The sequence below is a fragment of the Penicillium paradoxum genome, assembly GCF_028828445.1.
Source record: "Penicillium paradoxum strain IBT 22861 chromosome Unknown utg000003l_segment0_segment0, whole genome shotgun sequence".
Lineage (NCBI taxonomy): Eukaryota > Fungi > Ascomycota > Eurotiomycetes > Eurotiales > Aspergillaceae > Penicillium > Penicillium paradoxum.
This window is the reverse complement of record NW_026643181.1, coordinates 2392870-2411429: the sequence shown is the minus strand read 5'-3', so window position 1 is coordinate 2411429 and position 18560 is coordinate 2392870. Positions and strand designations below refer to the sequence as shown.

General features: G+C 49.9%; 6 protein-coding genes across 6 annotated transcripts; 4 read left to right on the top strand and 2 right to left on the bottom strand.

Annotated features, from left to right (window-relative positions):
* Positions 1-469: 469 nt before the first annotated feature.
* nimA (serine/threonine protein kinase nimA) lies at positions 470-2783 on the top strand (the record flags this gene model as incomplete). The annotated part of the gene is made up of 4 exons (XM_057173859.1): positions 470-521; positions 587-639; positions 701-1277; positions 1342-2783. 4 exons carry the CDS (start codon positions 470-472, stop codon positions 2781-2783), a joined length of 2124 nt encoding a protein of 707 aa, XP_057034010.1.
* Positions 2784-3744: 961 nt separating this feature from the next.
* Positions 3745-4617, bottom strand: N7457_002812 (WW domain binding protein 11; the record flags this gene model as incomplete). Its single annotated transcript, XM_057173858.1, has 1 exon — positions 3745-4617. One exon carries the CDS (start codon positions 4615-4617, stop codon positions 3745-3747), a length of 873 nt encoding a protein of 290 aa, XP_057034009.1.
* A 1420-nt stretch (positions 4618-6037) lies between these two features.
* N7457_002811 (uncharacterized protein) lies at positions 6038-6627 on the top strand (the record flags this gene model as incomplete). Its single annotated transcript, XM_057173857.1, has 2 exons — positions 6038-6313; positions 6397-6627. The coding sequence occupies 2 exons, from the start codon at positions 6038-6040 to the stop codon at positions 6625-6627; spliced, it is 507 nt and encodes a 168-aa protein (XP_057034008.1).
* Positions 6628-7672: 1045 nt separating this feature from the next.
* Positions 7673-8350, bottom strand: N7457_002810 (ribonuclease P Rpr2/Rpp21/SNM1 subunit; the record flags this gene model as incomplete). The annotated part of the gene is made up of 1 exon (XM_057173856.1): positions 7673-8350. One exon carries the CDS (start codon positions 8348-8350, stop codon positions 7673-7675), a length of 678 nt encoding a protein of 225 aa, XP_057034007.1.
* Positions 8351-8675: 325 nt separating this feature from the next.
* Positions 8676-10689, top strand: N7457_002809 (ATP-dependent RNA helicase SUB2; the record flags this gene model as incomplete). The annotated part of the gene is made up of 5 exons (XM_057173855.1): positions 8676-8928; positions 9444-9854; positions 9913-10273; positions 10329-10586; positions 10644-10689. 5 exons carry the CDS (start codon positions 8676-8678, stop codon positions 10687-10689), a joined length of 1329 nt encoding a protein of 442 aa, XP_057034006.1.
* Positions 10690-15173: 4484 nt separating this feature from the next.
* On the top strand, positions 15174-17751 carry N7457_002808 (ketopantoate reductase family protein; the record flags this gene model as incomplete). The annotated part of the gene is made up of 6 exons (XM_057173854.1): positions 15174-15207; positions 15287-15407; positions 15458-15498; positions 15558-15987; positions 16051-16362; positions 16434-17751. 6 exons carry the CDS (start codon positions 15174-15176, stop codon positions 17749-17751), a joined length of 2256 nt encoding a protein of 751 aa, XP_057034005.1.
* Positions 17752-18560: the final 809 nt, after the last annotated feature.

Below are 18560 nucleotides of genomic sequence, written 5' to 3'. Positions count from 1 at the left end.
CCACACACGTGACCATACAGATGGGAACTGGGGGTACGGAGTACAGGGTGTCGACGTGGGATTAATGTGGGAGGATTTTGGGTAGTTGAATTAAAGTATGCAAATCGCTCGAGATATATATTTCCATAATTATTTTTAAGTCCAACAACAAACCTGCTTCCCCACAGAATTGTAAATGAACGTCATTCGGGGTTCTGCCTTTCTCAACCCGTTTGATCGTCGACCCCCACCGCCTGCTCAGTCCGGGAAGGCGCAATAATACCCGTTGCATAGCAACGGCAACCAAACACCCACCTTCAAAGCTCCAGTTCATATTGCCTTGTCTCTCCCCAAATCTTCAATTTTGCGATTCGCCTCAATTCTTTACTAACACAGGGTTTTGTCTTACTCCGTTCATGCCTCATTGACTCTTATCCTTTTCTGTTTCGTCTTTACCTGATTGTTCTGAACTCTACAGCAATCTACAGCCATGGCGATTGCTTTGGCTGAGGCCGATAAGTATGAGATCTTGGACAAAATTGGTATGTTCAACCTTGCAAACACTTGATATTCTTCTCTCTTCCGAACTAATCTCTTCTTCATTCAGGTTGCGGCTCCTTCGGGATCATCCGCAAGGTGAAGCGGAGGTCAGATGGATTCGTAAGTGCTGTGCATTGGTGTCATGTTGGAACCCGGAGCTAATCGCAATCTTCCTCTATAGATTCTATGCCGCAAAGAAATCAACTACATCAAGATGTCCCAGAAAGAACGCGAACAGCTCACCGCAGAATTTAACATCTTGAGTTCTCTTCGTCACCCAAACATCGTCGCATATTACCACCGAGAACATCTCAAGGCCAGTCAAGATCTGTACCTCTACATGGAGTACTGTGGTGGCGGAGATCTTGGAATGGTGATCAAGAACTTGAAGAAAGCCAACAAGTACGCCGAGGAGGAATTCGTGTGGCGCATTCTTTCTCAACTTATCACTGCTTTGTTCCGGTGTCATTACGGCTCGGATCCTGCCGAAGTCGGATCGAACATTTTGGGCCCCCCTCCCAAGCCATCTGGACTCAAGGGGAAACAAGGACAAGTTACTATCCTGCATCGCGATTTGAAACCCGAAAACATTTTCCTCGGTAGCGACAACACCGTCAAACTCGGCGATTTTGGCTTATCCAAGCAAATGCAATCGCATGACTTCGCATCAACATATGTCGGCACGCCTTTCTACATGTCCCCAGAGATCTGTGCAGCCGAGAAGTATACTCTACGCTCCGACATTTGGGCAGTCGGCTGTATCATGTACGAGCTCTGCCAAAAAGAGCCCCCCTTTCAATGCTCGCACCCACATTCAACTAGTCCAGAAAATCCGCGAGGGCAAAGTCGCTCCCTTGCCTGATTATTATTCGCCAGAACTCAAAAATGTTATTGGAAGCTGTCTGCGGGTCAACCCTGATCACCGCCCTGACACTTCCGCTTTGATCAATCTCCCTATCATTCGCCTAATGCGCAAGGAGAAAGAGGTCGTTGATCTTGGCAAAACTTTGCGCCGACGCGAGGAGCTTGCTGTTCACAAAGTTCGCGAAATGGAACAGAATCTCGCCAAAAGAGAATCGGAAAAGCAGCAAATTAAGGCCGAAATTGAAAATACCGTTCGGAGAGAGTGGGAGGTTAAGGCACGGTTGGAGATTGATCGCCAGGTACAAAGCGAGCTCGATCGGCTGCGCAAGCGCTTCGAGTCTGAGGTCCAAGAACGAGTTGCCATAGAGGTCAAAAAATACAAACAGAACGCCTCCAACAACACATCTCGTGATGATGTATTCCGTACCAGCACTCACGGATCCGGGTCTTCTCGGTCCAGCAATCAAGGCTGGAGGTCTTCGCGGTCTTCTGCCACTATGACAGACGAGAATGATACCACGCAGTCATCAAGTGGTGATATGAGCCAGCTATCTCTTGGTTCTCCTCCGTCAAACGCCCGGAAGCAGCCCAAAAAGGAGACTCGAACTCCATTGTGCCGATCCAAGACTGTTGTTGATTCCCCAGTGGATATTCAAATGGCCGAGCCATCGCCAATTTCAATCGCCTCGCTTTCCCTATCCCCTCGACGTACTTCTGGCCAAGGAGGCGCTCGCAACATCTTTGCAGAGGCTGAGCGGAATAAGGCCAAGTGGGAACCCACTTTAGCCTACTCTGATGACGAAGATGATACACCTGACTTGCCTTCACCAACTCGGCCCAAAGTAAAGCCCGACCCCTTGAAGGCTCCTCGCCGACCTCTACTTCGCCAAAACACAGCGGCTTTCATGCAGAAACTCAGCGCCCAACCTTCACTCTTCCCCTCGAACGGTACTCGTCTTCCGCAATCCATAAGTACATCGGCTCCCCAGTCTGAAGAACGCAGCGCAAGTGAGAACAGGACCAGATCTCCCCACCGTCGTCTGACCAAAGTTCCATCATCTGCCAACCTCGCTGCTGATGCTGGAGGCTCACCAACCCGCAAGAGTGCTTCGAAGCAACCAGCTCCTCCCAAGAATGGAGGCGGTGGTGAAGAGATGTTCAAGGCTGTTATGCAGCGCAACATGGGTGGCCGCACTTTGGTTGAACTTGCGCAGGCCAGAGCTGGAGGCCGTCCAATAGATGAGGTCAAGCGTTCTACGAGTGATTCCCGTGCCAACGGCTCAATTATGAGCATGAAGTGTTCTGAGCGAGATGTTCCTGCTATCTGGAATCCCGAGCTAGATGAGATGCCCAGTCCCTTCCTTGCTCGCGGAAAGAAAGTCATCCGCAACCTGCGGTAGATGCTTGCTCGCATTTCGTTATCATTTACTACGTTCCTTCGGTTTCGTATCGGTCTTGGTTTTCTTTATGGAGTTTCGATGTGATAGGAGTTCTTTTCCTGGATTGGATGGTTTTTTTTCTCACTTTGTTTTGTCTTGGATTCGGATTCGGATTCGGTTGATTCGGTTCCTTTGAAAATCCTCAATTCCCCTTGTTGTCCATCATTTTCGGTTTCTGCACATCGCTTCTTGTGCATACCTTCTTACTACGTCACGGAGTTGACTTCTAATACTTTGGGTGCATTCTTGCCACACGCAAGACACGGAGTTTGGATACACATGCCTATGGCTCGTCCATGGCATCTTTGCCTTCGTTGGCCACACTTTTGCCCTCCCGGCTCGTCTCTTTCCTACTTTTTCCTTTGTCCCTTATGCCGTCACGCCGCTTTCCTTCATAGAAGGAGATGATTGAATTCTCTTGTACATTTACTTGCATAAACCATGCATTGACTGTTGATTTTTTTTGTATTTTCATCTTGCGTTTCTCTGGATGTCTAATTGACTGTTAATCATACACTCGTCCATCGCAAATATGACTTTTCGTGGTAATTTGGACCATGTCATTTTCGTAGCGTAGCGCCTTTATTATAGGATTGCTTCTTCCTGCCTCTCTCTCTTCGATGATCTACCTCCTGGGCTATTCCAACAGTACCAAGCTTCGCTGTTAGATGTTCCCATTTGATCTCCTTAGAAAAGCAGCATTTCTCCTTCCGTTTCGGACTTGTAGTTGGTCTTCGGAAGTTTATATCAATTTCATCTATTTGCAATCTATACCAATTTAGATTCATCTGCAGATACCACTGTGCCGTATTTATATTATTGCATGCTCAGCGAGCCAATATTCATGTCATTCAAATCTGTGAGGTTGTACAAGCATCGCATCTAATCAAACATTTTCTCCAAAGAGACCAGACCTTCAAGCCTATGCATCCTCGTCCTCGACCTCTTCCATTTGAACCGTCCGACGCTCCTGGTTGAATCGCCGCTCCTCTTCCTCTAATGACAATAGCCCGTCTATCTCTGACGAATCGCCAGCCTGTACTTGTGGAGCGGGACCGGCGTTATACCCGGCCTTCTCAAGCCTGTCCATTTCCTCCGGTTCCAAGAGCTTCCCTTGTCCCTTAATTGCCTGCTGCTTCATCCTGACCGCAGCTGGAACAAATTTACTCGCCTCCTGCCGCAAGTCCCGAATCTGAGGCTTTGCCTCGTAAACAGTCTTGGCCACCGGAGCCGCCGTCGGACGAGCTGGCAGCGGATGAGGACCACTATGCTCAGCAATCTGTTCTGACGGGACATTTCCATCCCGTCTGCGCTGGTTCTGGCGCGGGATTGGTGGCGGAGTATCTCGCGGCATGGGTATCCCTCGCACGTCCTCGTCCGTATCACTACTGTCACTATCGCGAGGCATCCGTGTTTCATCTGAGCCTCGCCTCCGCTTCCCGAGCACTCCGTCGCCACCGCCCCGTCTCGCGCCCTCGCCCTGGCGCCCCCCTCTGCCACCCTGCTCGAACCGGGGTGCCTTGTCGCCAAGAGCTTCACGCGCCTTCAGGACACTTCGCAGATCCTTTTCCAACGCTTCGAGGAGCTCCTTATCGCGCGGCCGTAACTGTTGTCCTGATTCCTGTGCTTCTTTGAACCCGTTGATCTGGCGCTGGATCCGATCTGGGTTGCGCCGGGCAAGTTTCTCATTCCGGCGCGCTAATGCCTCAGCTTTGCCTTTCCTCAATTCTTTCTGTTTATCCTGCTTCCGCTGCGCGGCGGCAGGGTTCACCGAGCGCTCTTTGTCTTTGGCCATGACGATGTGTGTATTGGGTGGTGTGGTTTGTAATTATCGGTATCGCGGAAACTAGATGCGAAATCCGGTAATGAATGCTTCAGACTCTTGTCGAATCAATTTTCCCGATGGCAAGTTGGGTAGCAAGTACAAAGGTCTGGGCTCTGTGGGTAGCTCCGCACGTGAAGGGTTCGAGGAGATGCAGCGCGCAGACTGGAAGATAAAAATGCGCAATCAAAATTGCGTGTCGTAACTGGCTCGCGCGATTTCAGTGGACCAATGCTTTAGGTCGCCTCGACTGGATCACGTTAAGTCGGGCCGTCAGGTCGAGGCTGCAAGTGTCCGGGACTAGGATTGGGTGATGGTCACGAGTTGCAAGAATGTATGTGGAGTAGCGGTGTGTCAGGTTGAATCCACAGTTCAGCCTCACAGTTTAGGCGGACAAGGTAGGTGTAGGAGTATGTTGTAGTGACTGGGTCGAGAAGCCGAAGTCGAAGGTGGAATTTGGTGAAGGGAGATACGGAGGTCTGCAGCGACCATGGGAGACTTAATCCCTGGGGATTCTTTGCCGGCAGAAAACTGCTCGAAGGATCACATGTGGTGAAGGGCGGGGGGCTAGGCGGTATGCTCAATTCCCAATTGAAGAGACGGCCATTTTGGTCGCTAACCCGGCCCGTAGCAAAGCTAAAGCGGAGTGGAGAGGAGAGCTATCCATGGTTCGGAGGGGGAACTATCAGCGGTATGGTCTTGGGATCTACTTCTATATTCCTCCTTATACCCATCATCAAGCCTTTGGCTATTTGAAAAAGCGCATTGTTTCACCTCAATTCGTTTGTAGATATACCGCAGAGCCTCTTAATTTCCCTCAACTCCTCATCGAGAGACATGCAGAGCCCGGCATGTAGCCTACGCAGTATGCAATATAACCAAAACTATCGAAGGAGTAAAGACGCGATAGAAAGGAGCACCCAGCCTACGAGGGCAAGAGATGTATAATATACTAAATATTACTTTTTCCTGATTTTGGTTCCATCTCCAAGCCCCTCTTTATGAGGAGGTCCGAGGTATCATATTTCCACCTGAGCCTGTGCTTCAGAACATATAAAAGAGAAATCTCACTAGCCTCTTTTTCGGGGGGGTGCAACTGACTTTCCTCGAGCCGCGCGCTGTCTAGTTGCCGCCAAACCCTCAGCGGCTCACGCCTGCTCTCGCCGCCACTTTTTTTCCCTTTTGGATTCCTCATGACCGAAAAACGAAGCTTCTCTCCCCCTCTAACTGTCAATAGTCGCATCCCCCGATCCGACTACGCACGGTCTCTTATATCCTCTCCTCCCAGAACCTCCTATCCTCCATCATGACCTGTGGTCCGTTCGGTCTCATCTCGAGTTTGATCGGCGCCTCGTAGACTGTCGCGGTCGGAGTATGTCTCTGCCGGGACCAAATGTCCGTCTCAGCCTCGATTCCCGACACTTCGCTTGGCCTTACCTCCTCCGAGATCCAGATGCTCCGACAACAGCAGCAGCTTGCCTTACAGGGTGGCCATGCCGGTAATGGGATGGCCAGGGGCAGAGGCACGGGGAGAACCAGCAACTCCAGCTCACGCGCTACCAGCGCCGCCAGCAGCCAGGGCCGTCTGCTGCTGGACCCTATGAGCCTCCGCGCACTATCGCACCAGTTGGACAGTTTGGAGTCTCAAATACGTCATCAGATCGAATATGTATGTGTTCTCCCCCTGCGCTTGTTGACCGCGCACGCCCATCGCCGGGATATTACAGTTCAGCGTGTTAACATGATCATTAGCTCGAGGATCAAATGCAGCGATCTATCCAAAGAACCTACGACCGTGCGGGCAACGTGATTCGCAATGCCGATGCTGAAATTGCCCGCACCCGTGATATATTGGCCTCCATCGACGAGTTGGACAATGATTTGGCGAAGATCGGTCATATCCGTGACATTGTCAAGTCATTCCGAGGCCGAATCGAGACTCTCGACCATCGCATTGACCAGAGCTCTCGGCGGCGACGATGATCCTTTTACCTATAACTACCTTACTTCCTTCCATATACTTCCTCCAAACACATACCTCTCTTGAACCGCCCCGAAAAACCATGCACGGATAGGCGTTCTTCCCGATTTTACTCGACCACTGGATGGTCTGACCGATACAACTCTTATAACTACACACGAAACCCCACCTAGGACATATCAACCCGACAGAACAAAAATCAACAAAAAAACTATATATCGAATGTGTCCTCGCGGACTATTTTCTCAAATGCGGATCAGCCACCGATTCACAAATGGCACATTTCATTTGTATCTGTGTTTATGAAGTAATTACCCGAACAAGCTGCATGCATCGCGGCACTATCGAGGCGCGACTCCATTGATGGACACACGAACTTGGTAGGGACTGCATATGTAGATGCGTGAATGAGCTGGGTTGACAAACACCCAGGCTTTTGTTTTCCACCCGGTGTTGGAAATATATGAGATTTGATGACCATTATGAAGGATGTTGAATGTGATTTTGAGCGCATAAACACGGCTTGTCTTTGTGTGTTCTTTTTTGAATTGAAACTTATGCTATTTTTCCATGCTGTTTCGATTCCCCTCTTTGCATGTTGCGTGTACATTGCTCTGAGTTTTTTCTCTTTTGCCTTGACGTTAGCCCATGTTCGTAGCTAGGATGATCATAGCTAGGCTTATGGTGTTCTGCAATATCATTCGGAACAGTTCCTCCAACACGATTGGGTTGCGCGTTGCAATGCTTTGAATGCCTAAGGTCGGTGTGATGTTTGGGAATGCCGAGGGCTGGAATTGAACATCAAGTAGATTTCTGACGTCGTTGCTGGAAGTATCTTGGATGGCAATTGGGAGGTCCAAGACATAATGCTCACGTTGTCGATGAACTAAATTCCAGTGCACTGGCTTCCAATGTGCCCACTCCGGAAAGTGCCATCAGAAACAGTTGGTATAGTGCGGAATATGGGATGATGCACGGCATGTAGGACTGAACGTAGATTTCCATTAGGAAAGTTCTCTGCACGGCACAGCCGCACCTGACGACTAATCAAGTAGCCGCGGGCATGTCCGTAACATCCAACATTGGTGTATTCTCGTCACACGGGTCGACTTCCTCTTGTTGCGATACCCTTGTGGTATCCACTTGTGGCGCACTCTCGTGGCGGTCATCACGTAGTAAGGTCAATTCCTTCTCCTTACGGCGCTGAGCAAGCTTTTTCACACGCTTTTCTGTCTGTGGGAATCGCTTTTCGGTTCCACACTGGAAGCAGCGAACAACGAGCACATCAGCCCATGGTTTCTTGCCACCGCGACTTGCGTTTGTGATCTCATGCGAGCAGGTGACTCCCGGCGTCAGAATGGTCTCGCATCGCTTGCATACTGATCGCTTCAGCGTGGTCGGTAGCCGGATTTGTGTCTTCAGTGCCACGGCACGAAGATGTGATATGCATACTCTAGAGAGGTTTCCCAATGGCTTATCAGTCCTTTTTTGGCTCGCAGGATGAGCTTGCTGATTGGATTCTAACACATGGCTAGTCTCTGATACGCTAAGCTGTCCGCCGACAAAGCTCTCTTCATTGCTTTGGACAATGTGGATGCTCTGGGGATTCTGCAGTGTGGATGTGCCCTGAAAATAAAGAGCGGCTTGATGGAGGTAATCCAAGCGGGCGCGAATATGACTCTGAGAGTTTTTGGCATTCTTTGCCTCCTTCTTTCCTTTGGCCATTTCGCAACTTCGACAAGTCACCAGGTGGATCTAGAATTGAATTGGTTGCTGCAATCTGCAACCTGCAATTCGAGAAAAGCTTCCCCCGATGACGCTAGACCCGAAGCAGTGAGGCTGAACACACACGTGATGTGCCCTTGGAAGGTCTCGTCCTACCGCTCTGCGACTTCTTCCCCTGCACCTTTGTCTATCGAGACCTGCCACATCCCCACGGTCCAGTCTTCTCATCTCCTACCTTTGTTTTCCTTCGAATTCACATCTCACGCCATCTTTTCCTTACTTTAATCTTACCGTTTCCCCTCAAAAACCGACAAATAACGCCGCTATGTCTCACGAGGAAGATCTCATCGATTACTCCGACGAGGAGCTTCAGACCACAACAGCCCCCGCCACCACTGCTGCGCCTGCCGCTACCAATGGCGATGCCGACAAGGAGGGCGACTTGACTGTTTCTGGCGGGCGCCCCGACAAGAAAGGCAGCTACGTCGGTATTCACTCTACCGGTTTCCGCGACTTCCTGCTGAAGGGTGAACTTTTGCGCGCCATCACCGACTGCGGCTTCGAACATCCATCGGAGGGTTAGTCTAACTCATTATTCCCACAAGCGTTCCTCCATTTCTCCAAGCTCCAACGTCCGTCCATCCTCGCGGGAAGATTCTTTTGTCGGTATTGGAAATCAGTTGTGGTTCGAATCTGCAGACGACATGAGGATTATTGCTCCTGAACACGGACATTATCTTACTACAATATATTTACACTTGGTGCTGTAGCGCGCTCGCGCCAAGCCCAAGCTTTGGTCCTCAACATCCACAAACCTTGTGGTGATTGGCGCAATCGGTGGAAGACTGTGATCTTTATCCCCCTTGTGTCATTGATAGGCGCCCCTCATGTTGTCTGCAGAGAAGGATGTCTACCAAAAAAGCGTGATACTTTGAATACAACATCGATTCATGGTGGTTACACGAAGCGATGGAAGATGACCGCCCTAGTATCAATTTGATGCTATTGCTGGATGGACGGACATTGCGAGACGAATCATTTTTTGCTTCTTCTTTCGTCGAAATCACTCTAACATCGCTTCGCCTCTCAACAGTCCAGCAAGTTTGCATTCCCACATCCATCTTGAACGTCGATGTTCTTTGCCAGGCCAAGTCCGGTCTCGGTAAGACCGCCGTCTTCGTTCTCACCACCCTTCACCAACTGGAGCCCGTTGCTGGCGAGTGCCAAATCCTGGTTATGTGCCACACCCGTGAGCTCGCCTATCAGATCAAGAACGAATACGCCCGTTTCTCCAAGTACTTGCCCGATGTCAAGACCGCAGTCTTCTACGGTGGTACCCCCATCCAGAAGGATGTCGAGATTCTGTCCAACAAGGAGACCCACCCCAACATTGTTGTCGCCACTCCTGGTCGTCTGAATGCCCTGGTCCGTGACAAGAAGTTGAACCTGCGCAACGTTAAGGCCTTTGTTCTTGACGAATGTGACAAGATGCTCGATCAGATTGGTACGTATATACTGGATATTGGAGCTAGAAATGCAATCCCACTAACGACCTCCTTCAGATATGCGCCGCGATGTCCAGGAAATCTTCCGTGCTACTCCCGCCGATAAGCAGGTGATGATGTTCAGTGCCACTCTCTCCCAGGAGATTCGCCCCATCTGCAAGAAGTTCATGCGCAACCCGCTGGAGGTCTACGTCGATGATGATACCAAGCTCACTCTCCACGGCTTGCAGCAGTACTACATTAAGCTTGATGAGAAGGAGAAGAACCGCAAGTTGAACGAGCTTTTGGACAACCTTGAGTTTAACCAGGTCATCATCTTCGTTAAGAGCACCCAGCGTGCCAACGAGCTGGACAAGCTGCTGCGCGAGTGTAACTTCCCCAGTATCGCTGTCCACTCCGGCGTCAGCCAAGAGGAGCGGTAAGTTCATTCGAGACTGACATTTCCCAATTGCAATTTGCTGACCTCCATCTAGTATCAAGCGTTACAAGGAGTTCAAGGAATTCAACAAGCGTATCTGTGTTGCCACTGATGTCTTCGGTCGTGGTATCGATATCGAGCGTATCAACCTCGCCATCAACTACGATCTTCCCGCCGACGCTGACTCCTACCTCCACCGTGTTGGTCGTGCCGGCCGCTTCGGTACCAAGGGTCTTTCTATCTCCTTCGTCAGCAACGAGGATGATGAGAAGGTTCTCAAGGAGATTGAGAAGCGCTTCGAGGTTGCTCTTCCGTAAGTGTTCTTCGGCCCCCATCCACCCTCTTAACCAGCGACTAACCATGTTCCCAGTGAGTACCCCGAGGCTGGTGTTGACTCCACCACCTACATGGCTTAGACATGGGTCGGTGAAAACTTCGTTGATTTCCAATTTCTTCTTTTTACAATTGTTATGGCGCAATAGCTCGGGTTTTGATATGTTTTTCTCCGCCGTTGGGCGCTGCCTCTGCCCTCTTGTGGCTTTGACGTGAGGCATGACCCTTCCATGTATTCGAAAACAACAATGAAATCAAGAATGGGTTAGCTTTGCAGAACTGTTTATTCTTACTATCTTGCGATCACGATCTGGAGTTGCGCAATGCGTGAAAATCCGCGTGTGAAAATAATCCGATAGGAGAAATAGGCATCGCCCTACAGCTGTAGTTACAACTAGCTGACTTCCAACTCCTGTCAAGTATCCGAATAATTAACGCAGTATTTAATCTCCGATCATCTGTCCATCCATGTTCCTACCGTTGTCTATCTGCCGGAGCCGGTTGGTCTTGGCCTCGACCACGAACTCTGTATCTAGGATGTAGTCGTGGTTTCAAAGCACCTAGGTAATTTAGGGAAGCTTTCTAGTGTTGAGTTCGTCGTTTACGCGCATTCAAACCCTGCGGATCATCAGTTTATGTGATTTGACTGGTTTAGGATAAAGATATTGTGTATAACCTCGTTCAATGTCCCAGAATATCTGCCCATTCGAAGAGAATATAATTAGCCCGTGTATTTAGGCACAGCTATTTCCTTCGCAAGAATGTCAGCATCCAAGCCAATATGCGAGAGGAAAAGCTTCCCCTGCAGCATGCAGGGAATGACAGCTGTCAAGCGCACACGGCAAGGACACTGTGATGGTCCGGGGCGTGTCGCAAAGAGATAAATTGGACGATCCTGTTCTAATAAACCAGTTTTGGGTTCTGTGAGTCATGGCCTAAATAATTGGCTATAGAGGGTCGGAGTATTAAAGGAATTATTAGACCACGCACTCCGAAGCACATCGATATATATGGTTGACCCCATCATTCAGACCCAAGGCGTAAAAGTACAGAATGAAAATCGCACAAATCAAAATCGAAAATTAAGAAATTTTCAATTGCCTTGAAGGTCTCAGTTAGCCCAAGGACTACGGTGTACTCCGTAAAAAGTGAAAAGACGGTTGGGTAGCGTATCCAGAAAACAGGGCAGAAAGAGGCTAAAGACCAAGCCCTGTCTCGGGCTTTCCAGTAATCGGGCTTTTCGCTTGAGCGTTTTTTTGTTTTTTTTTTTTGTTTTTTGATTTTATTTTCTGGATGAGCTAAGTGGATCTCGCGAGTACGAGTATTGCAGAGTCGCGTTCGCTTGATCTGAAGTTTTCTCTGTAGCCAAGCAGCGATTCAAGCTACGCGGTGTACAACATACAACGTACGATTTACGGAGTAAACATAAACTTGGCCTTCCCTTAATCAACCCGAGAAATGGGGATGGGGCCCAAATGATTATAGGCCAATGGCTGCGCCCTGATATGACCAGATGTATTTTCTCTACTCCGTACTCCGTACTCCGTACAAGGGTCACAAGGGTCATACTTCCTATCCCCTTTTCTGTTTTCACATCCGCGAGGTTCCGGGAGAACTTCGACCCTTTGGAGGGTGCACACGGGCGCTGGGCTTAGATTATTGACACTTGGCCACTCGAGCCACCCCTGTGAGACTGACCTGGTTTCAGCGGGACATGACCCTTCGATATTATGAATTAATCTATCGGAACGCGATGGTATTAGTGTGTTCAATTGTCCAATCATCTAGGTACGATGTACCGATGTTGGGCTCTGGTATAGTCATGACATCTGTGGCTTCCCCCTAAACGCGCCCTAACACGCCATAGCATCAAACCATGCCTAACTAGCCCCGAACGATCGTGGCTGAGAGGGCAAGACTACGGACTACGGAGTAGACGATGCTTTGATATTGGCGATCTATTGTTTTCGGGTCTCCGCAAACGTGGCTCACGCGTATCCCTGCCACTTGTTGGCATGGCCACGTACCAAAAGTTGGGCGTGTACGGAGTAGAGAGGTACAAGTGCTCACGCTGCCTGATTCAGGTCTTGTTTACTTTCTCGTCTTTGCGAGACGAGAGAAATCCTGTACACTTCTGCAGTCCAAACATACTTACCACCCGAGTATATTGTATATTGCATGTAATGCGGTTCCACCATTATATACCATCTGTTTCACAATGAATGGCTTCTTCGTACAGATAGGCGTCTCCACCGGTCATGCCAAGTCTGATTATGTACGATGTACCGGTTCTCCAGAGGTCTGGACTGGTTCCAGGGGATAGAGCTCCCCCAACCTACAGGAGGTAGAGCAGATGTGATTGATCCATGTTCTAGGCCTTGTACGCCGCACTGGAATACCGAGATGCATACTCGGAGTACGGACATAGCATCTTCGTAACTTCACATGCCCTAGAATACCACAACTAAAAATTTGACTTCATTATCAGATGGAAGGAGCTCTGGCAAGGAAAATAAATCCCCGACTATCACCCCGATTCGGGGGTGATCCCTTGATACAGACAACCTGCAAACATCATTGCTTCGGCACGCGCGTCGATCACTTCACTGGCATGCTGGGATTATTAACACCGCCTCCCCCTTCCAAGGCATGTGGACTGTCGATCACGAACATCCCTTGTCCCCAGCACAGACAGGATCCATCCGCTACCGACACCTGGGTAGTCGGGTACTTCGAACGAGTCTAAATCGAATATCCCAGATGGTTCCTCTCCTCTCGGGAGGTATGGAGATATCGACTGTGCAAAGGCATACCCGAGGTATCTTCCAACGGCGTATCACTACTACTCCGTATGGAGTACTCCGTACAATCTTTCCAAAAGAGAAAAAAAGACATATCCAAGGAACACGGGAATGTCGCAGTGGGGGAAAGAGGGGGGATATGTTCGACCCCTCTTATTCAGTCGTACAGCGTAGACTGCACTCCGTACAGCGATATTTTACCTGCACATCGTACATCGTACATCGTACATCAGCCAGGTTGATAATTCGATGTCGATCAGGGATACAAAGTTGATGCGTTCGGTTGTGTGAGCCACAGGTACCGTGTACATGCACGTCGGGGCGCCCTGTTCGCGATTTACAGCACCGGGCATCCGAGTCCCTTGGGAAGTGGTTTGAAGAATGTGCCCAAGACGGGGCTTGTCTTGATATCTCTCGGGCATTGAAGGAACCCTGGAAGTGGACCTCGAATCGTATACCGCGATTGCCCCCGCGGAAGAAACACCCGCGCTGCACGTTCTTATTCTTTTTTTTTTTGACTTTCAGGAACAAAGTACCGTCGGTCCAGTCGACTCCATATTTGCGATGAGTTTGTTGACTCGGGTGGGGTTGGGTTTGCTAATAGTTGAGCATGAGTTATGGCTTGGTTTATGGAGGCTGAAGGACGAGACTGAGGAGATGGTCATAGGCGTCGTTGGAGAACCCATGAAGTCTACGGAGTACGGAGTATATAAAGCGAAGAGAGGCTATGGGCTTCCAGCCGAAAATTCCTAATACGTTGAAAGCAAACCGAAGCCCAGAAGGCGAAGCTTGCAGATCGGAGAGAACGTTCCTGGGCCAAGGGTAGCCAAGTCCATTTGTGATACATTGTTTTTTTAATTGCATACAGTATTTGGGTGTATCGAAGGTGTATAAGGCCCGTACACCCTAGGTAGTGTATATTTGGGTCTCTGTATCAAAAAAAAAAAAGAAAGTCTCAAGTTAAATATAGTATCATGATATTGGCATCCACCCTCTACTATGTACTCCGTACATGCCAACTCTCAATTGTGCTTCACAATTATAACCGCGTGATATCCATACTCTACGGAGTATAGAGGTAGAATATAGATCTTACGCAAGTTAGTGCCTGCATTTGAGATATTTTATTATCGAGCAGAATAGGCACTAGGTTCAATTCGTTCTATTCTCCTAATTGAGGGCGTAGAGGACCGAATAACTGATGTGGAGGCTATGCCTATAGAATGAATATGACTCCGACTCTGTCGAGTCTCCTATAGTGAACCCCCAGAATAGAAAGAGGGAGAGGGAGAAAGAAGCCGATCAAGAATATCTGCATCCATCCCATTTCCGCCAGAGAAAATCTTCTTATCGCTCCTTGGTTCCGTTTCCGGTTTGAGGCGGGGGAAGCACAACCAGCAAGCCTTTAGGAAGAAAAAAAATAAGTAAAAGAGACAGACGGTGTTTACGACCGCATCCAGTCTCTCTTTTCGTCTTTCCTAAAGCGTGAAGGTAGGGGAAGAAAAACGAAGATAACGGCAAAAAAAAAAGCACTTGAACGTGGACAACCCTGTGCCCCCCCCCCCCGTCCAAACTTCCGTTCGAAACCCATCCTTCCTGGTTACAACTCTCCTTCCTTTTTTTTTTTTTGTCCCCATCCCTCCTCCCTCCTTCATTCTACCCCTCGCTCTTTTCCTTCTCTCGTTTACCTGGGGGATCTTTGATATAGGTCTCCTGGACCTTTCGACCTGGGACCTTCCCGCCCAGTTCCTTCCAGATTAGAGACCATGGCTCCTCCTCCACGTCTGCGCATTCTGTCCAGTGAGTTCAACTTGATCCTTTTGACATCTCAAAATATTGCGACGAAAGATGGGTCGGCGTCTAATCAAAGTCTGTGCAGTCGGTGGCAATGCGATCTCAGCTTTTCTCTCATGGCGACTTCAGGCAACAGCGTCTTGCGACGTTACCCTGGTCTGGAAATCCGGATTTGAAGCTGTGTCTCAATACGGTGTTTCGTTCAAGTATGTACTCGGGTCTTGTGTTACGATTCGATGGCTAATTCCCTTCCCAGATCAAAAGCATTCGGCAACGAGCGATTCAAACCCCGTCATGGTGAGATTCGAATCTCAATATTCAGCCCAAACCCCGACTGACTGGTTTTGGAATTCTAGTTGTTCGTGCCCCGGAAGAGGCATCATCCCGCGAAAATGCCTACGACTATGTCATCCTTTGCGTGAAAGCCCTGCCGGATGTCTACGATCTTGCCTCCGTGATTGAATCCGTGGTCACCCCCCAACATACCTGTATTCTGGTGAACACCACAAATACTCTCGGCATTGAATCCCATCTCGAGCAAAGATACCCAACGAACGTCATTCTCTCTCTGATTTCCAATGTCGAAATCTCCCAAACGGGCCCCAGCGAGTTTGAGCATCTGAGCTCGAGTGAGATTTACGTGGGCGCAACCAATAAATCGTCGTCTATCCCAACTTCCATTCAAAACGACATGGCGGCAGCATTGTCCCTGACTTTGAACTCCGGCCAAGTTGACTGCAAGGTTTCCAGTAATATCAGACAGGCGCAATTCGACCGTATGATTGGGTGAGTTGAAGTTTTCCCTTCGGATTTGCCTGGCTCGAACTTATCATGCTAATCATCTCACAGCCCGATCGCGTTCCATCCCGCAAGCGTCATGTTCGATACCCCCAATCATACACAACTGCTCGAGAAGATCGGTGTTCGTTCATTGGTAACGGGCGTGATTGATGAGCTGATGGAACTCGCATCTACATACAATTGCTCATTCCCCAGCGACTTCCGGGACAAGACGATCGAAAAAATGACTGCCTCGGACACTCCATCCACGATGTATTCGGATTTCCAGGCCCGACGCCCCATGGAGATTGAGACTTTCCTCGGGTCGCCACTCAAGTTGGCGATCGAATCGAACGTTCGCGTGCCCCGGGTTGAAACAATGTACGCAATCCTGCATCACACCAATATCGCAAACCAGAACAAGCCCCGGCAGGAGTCTCCACCTGCATCAGTTATGAACCAGCCACCTCCTCGAATGTCTTCCGTGCCCCCGCAACAGCGACCCATGATGAATGGCGGCCCTCCATCTATGCGTGGAGGCCGAGCACCCTCGGGCATGGGTATGCCCCCGCCACAAAGACGGGGCCCACCGCCGGGTATGATGCCGAGAGGTCCACCTGGACCTATGCCAATGCCACCCCCAACCGAATCCCGCGCGACCCGTCCTTGGAGGGACTCGAGGAATTCAGCCATTTAGTTGTATACGATGGAGAGGGCGAACCGAGCATACCACAGCAGAATGGCAATGGGTACCCCGAGCCAGCACCTGGTCCTGCTGTACCTGGCCCTGCTGCATCTGATCTGACATTACGGGAGCGGGAGTTGGCTCTTCGTCAACGTGAATTGCAGTTACGCGAACAGGAAATGAGCATGCGCCGAGGCCCTCCTGGCCCTCCTGGTCCTCCTGGTCCAGGACGTCGGGGACCGCCTCCCCGTCCCTCTACGGCATTTGATGAAGAGGATGAAGACTATTTCGACCCAATGAACACTATGGGTATTCCTCATATCGATCCCGACAGTGTCGACATGATGAGCATGACTTCTCGTCGAGCACGCAAAGGCCCGAGTCACAGCCAACTGCGCAAAAATCCCGAATTAGCAGCAAACGGCCCTGGAGGCACTCGCTCTTCGTCATCGGCTTTCGGCCGTGCCTTTGGCAAGAAACGCACAAGCGACGTCGCAATGCAACAAATTCCAGGTCTCCACGATTCACTCATGGGTCACACTCTGATGGGCTACTCCTCCAACAGATATGGAGCTGTTGACCGTGGCCAAATGCATGCAGATTCTCGGGCCAATTCTTTAACAGCTAGCCACATGGGTGATTACCCACCTCGATCCTTCCCACAGAGCCGGCGAAATAGCCAAACTCCCGCACCTCCATTTGGTGGACCCCCGGGGCCTTATGGACCTGGCCCAGGAGCGTCCCGATTGGGCCGACCTGTAACTGCGCATGATCAAAGTCATGGCCCCCCTGGTGGACCTCACAATGGCCAGCCGTCGCCGCCTGGTAACATGCGTACGCCGGTACCGCGGTATCCTCCAGGACAAGGAAACGCGGTAGCGCCGCAGCAAGTTGAGCAACACTATGGGGTGAGCAATACTTTCCCAGGCAATGGTCCTCCTAAAAATTTAAATCTAACCGGCAGTGCGAGCGCTAGCGCGGGGAGTGGTGATAGTGGAGCTAGTGCAAATCTTGACTCAGAACCCTCATCTCACAGCAGCCAGGTCAGCCTCGGTGGCCAAGGAGTTGCAGCACCCGTTCGTTAAGAACTCTTGCTTTGTCTGCTTCTCCCATTGACTGACTGACTGGCTGGATTCCCTTCGCAGCCTTGCATCCTTCCCTAACCCGGACGATCATCGCTCGCCGAAACCCGGTCACGTTTGAACCTTTTTGCATCATGGTGTCATTGCGCGAGGACATTATACTTCGGTCTCGTGCTCTCAAGACGCCGGTTAATACACAGCTGCTTGCTTCTTTACATATACATGAGGGACATAGGGGTCTTGCTTGTTTTTCTGTTTTGTGTTCCGGAGTGTGGTTGGGAATCACGGGTGTGCGTTTCCTGTTCTTTTTGTGATTTCCTCTGCATCGATACTCATCTTGTTTCGCGGCATTATCGATTTCTAATGAGGCCACTGTGCGAGCCTAGACCAGGGCAGGGCCTATCATCGTCCTGGCTCTTTCTCTCTCTCTGCTACCACCTTTTCCTATTATTTTTGTTTTACAGCATGCCGATATAGCGTCGTCGGCACCTCACCTGCCCACTTTTCCATCTCTCTGCATGACTGTATACTACCTCAGCCGGCGCATTCATTTCACCTTCCATCTGGACTCGTATACGCCTTTTGTGTTCGTCTTGTCTGTGTTATCATCACTCATTCCTGGTCAATTCCCTTTGCTTTTTTTTAATTGTCTCATTTGGCTGGATTCATTCAAACAGCCTCATCTTTGCTTTTATGGTCTGGTCTGGTCTCTGGCGCATTCCAAAAGAGCGGGGGTTCAATTTATTCGGTTCATTGAGTTGTTTTGATCTGCTTGCTGGGTTTGCGCTTTGCTGGAAATTAATGAAGGATGC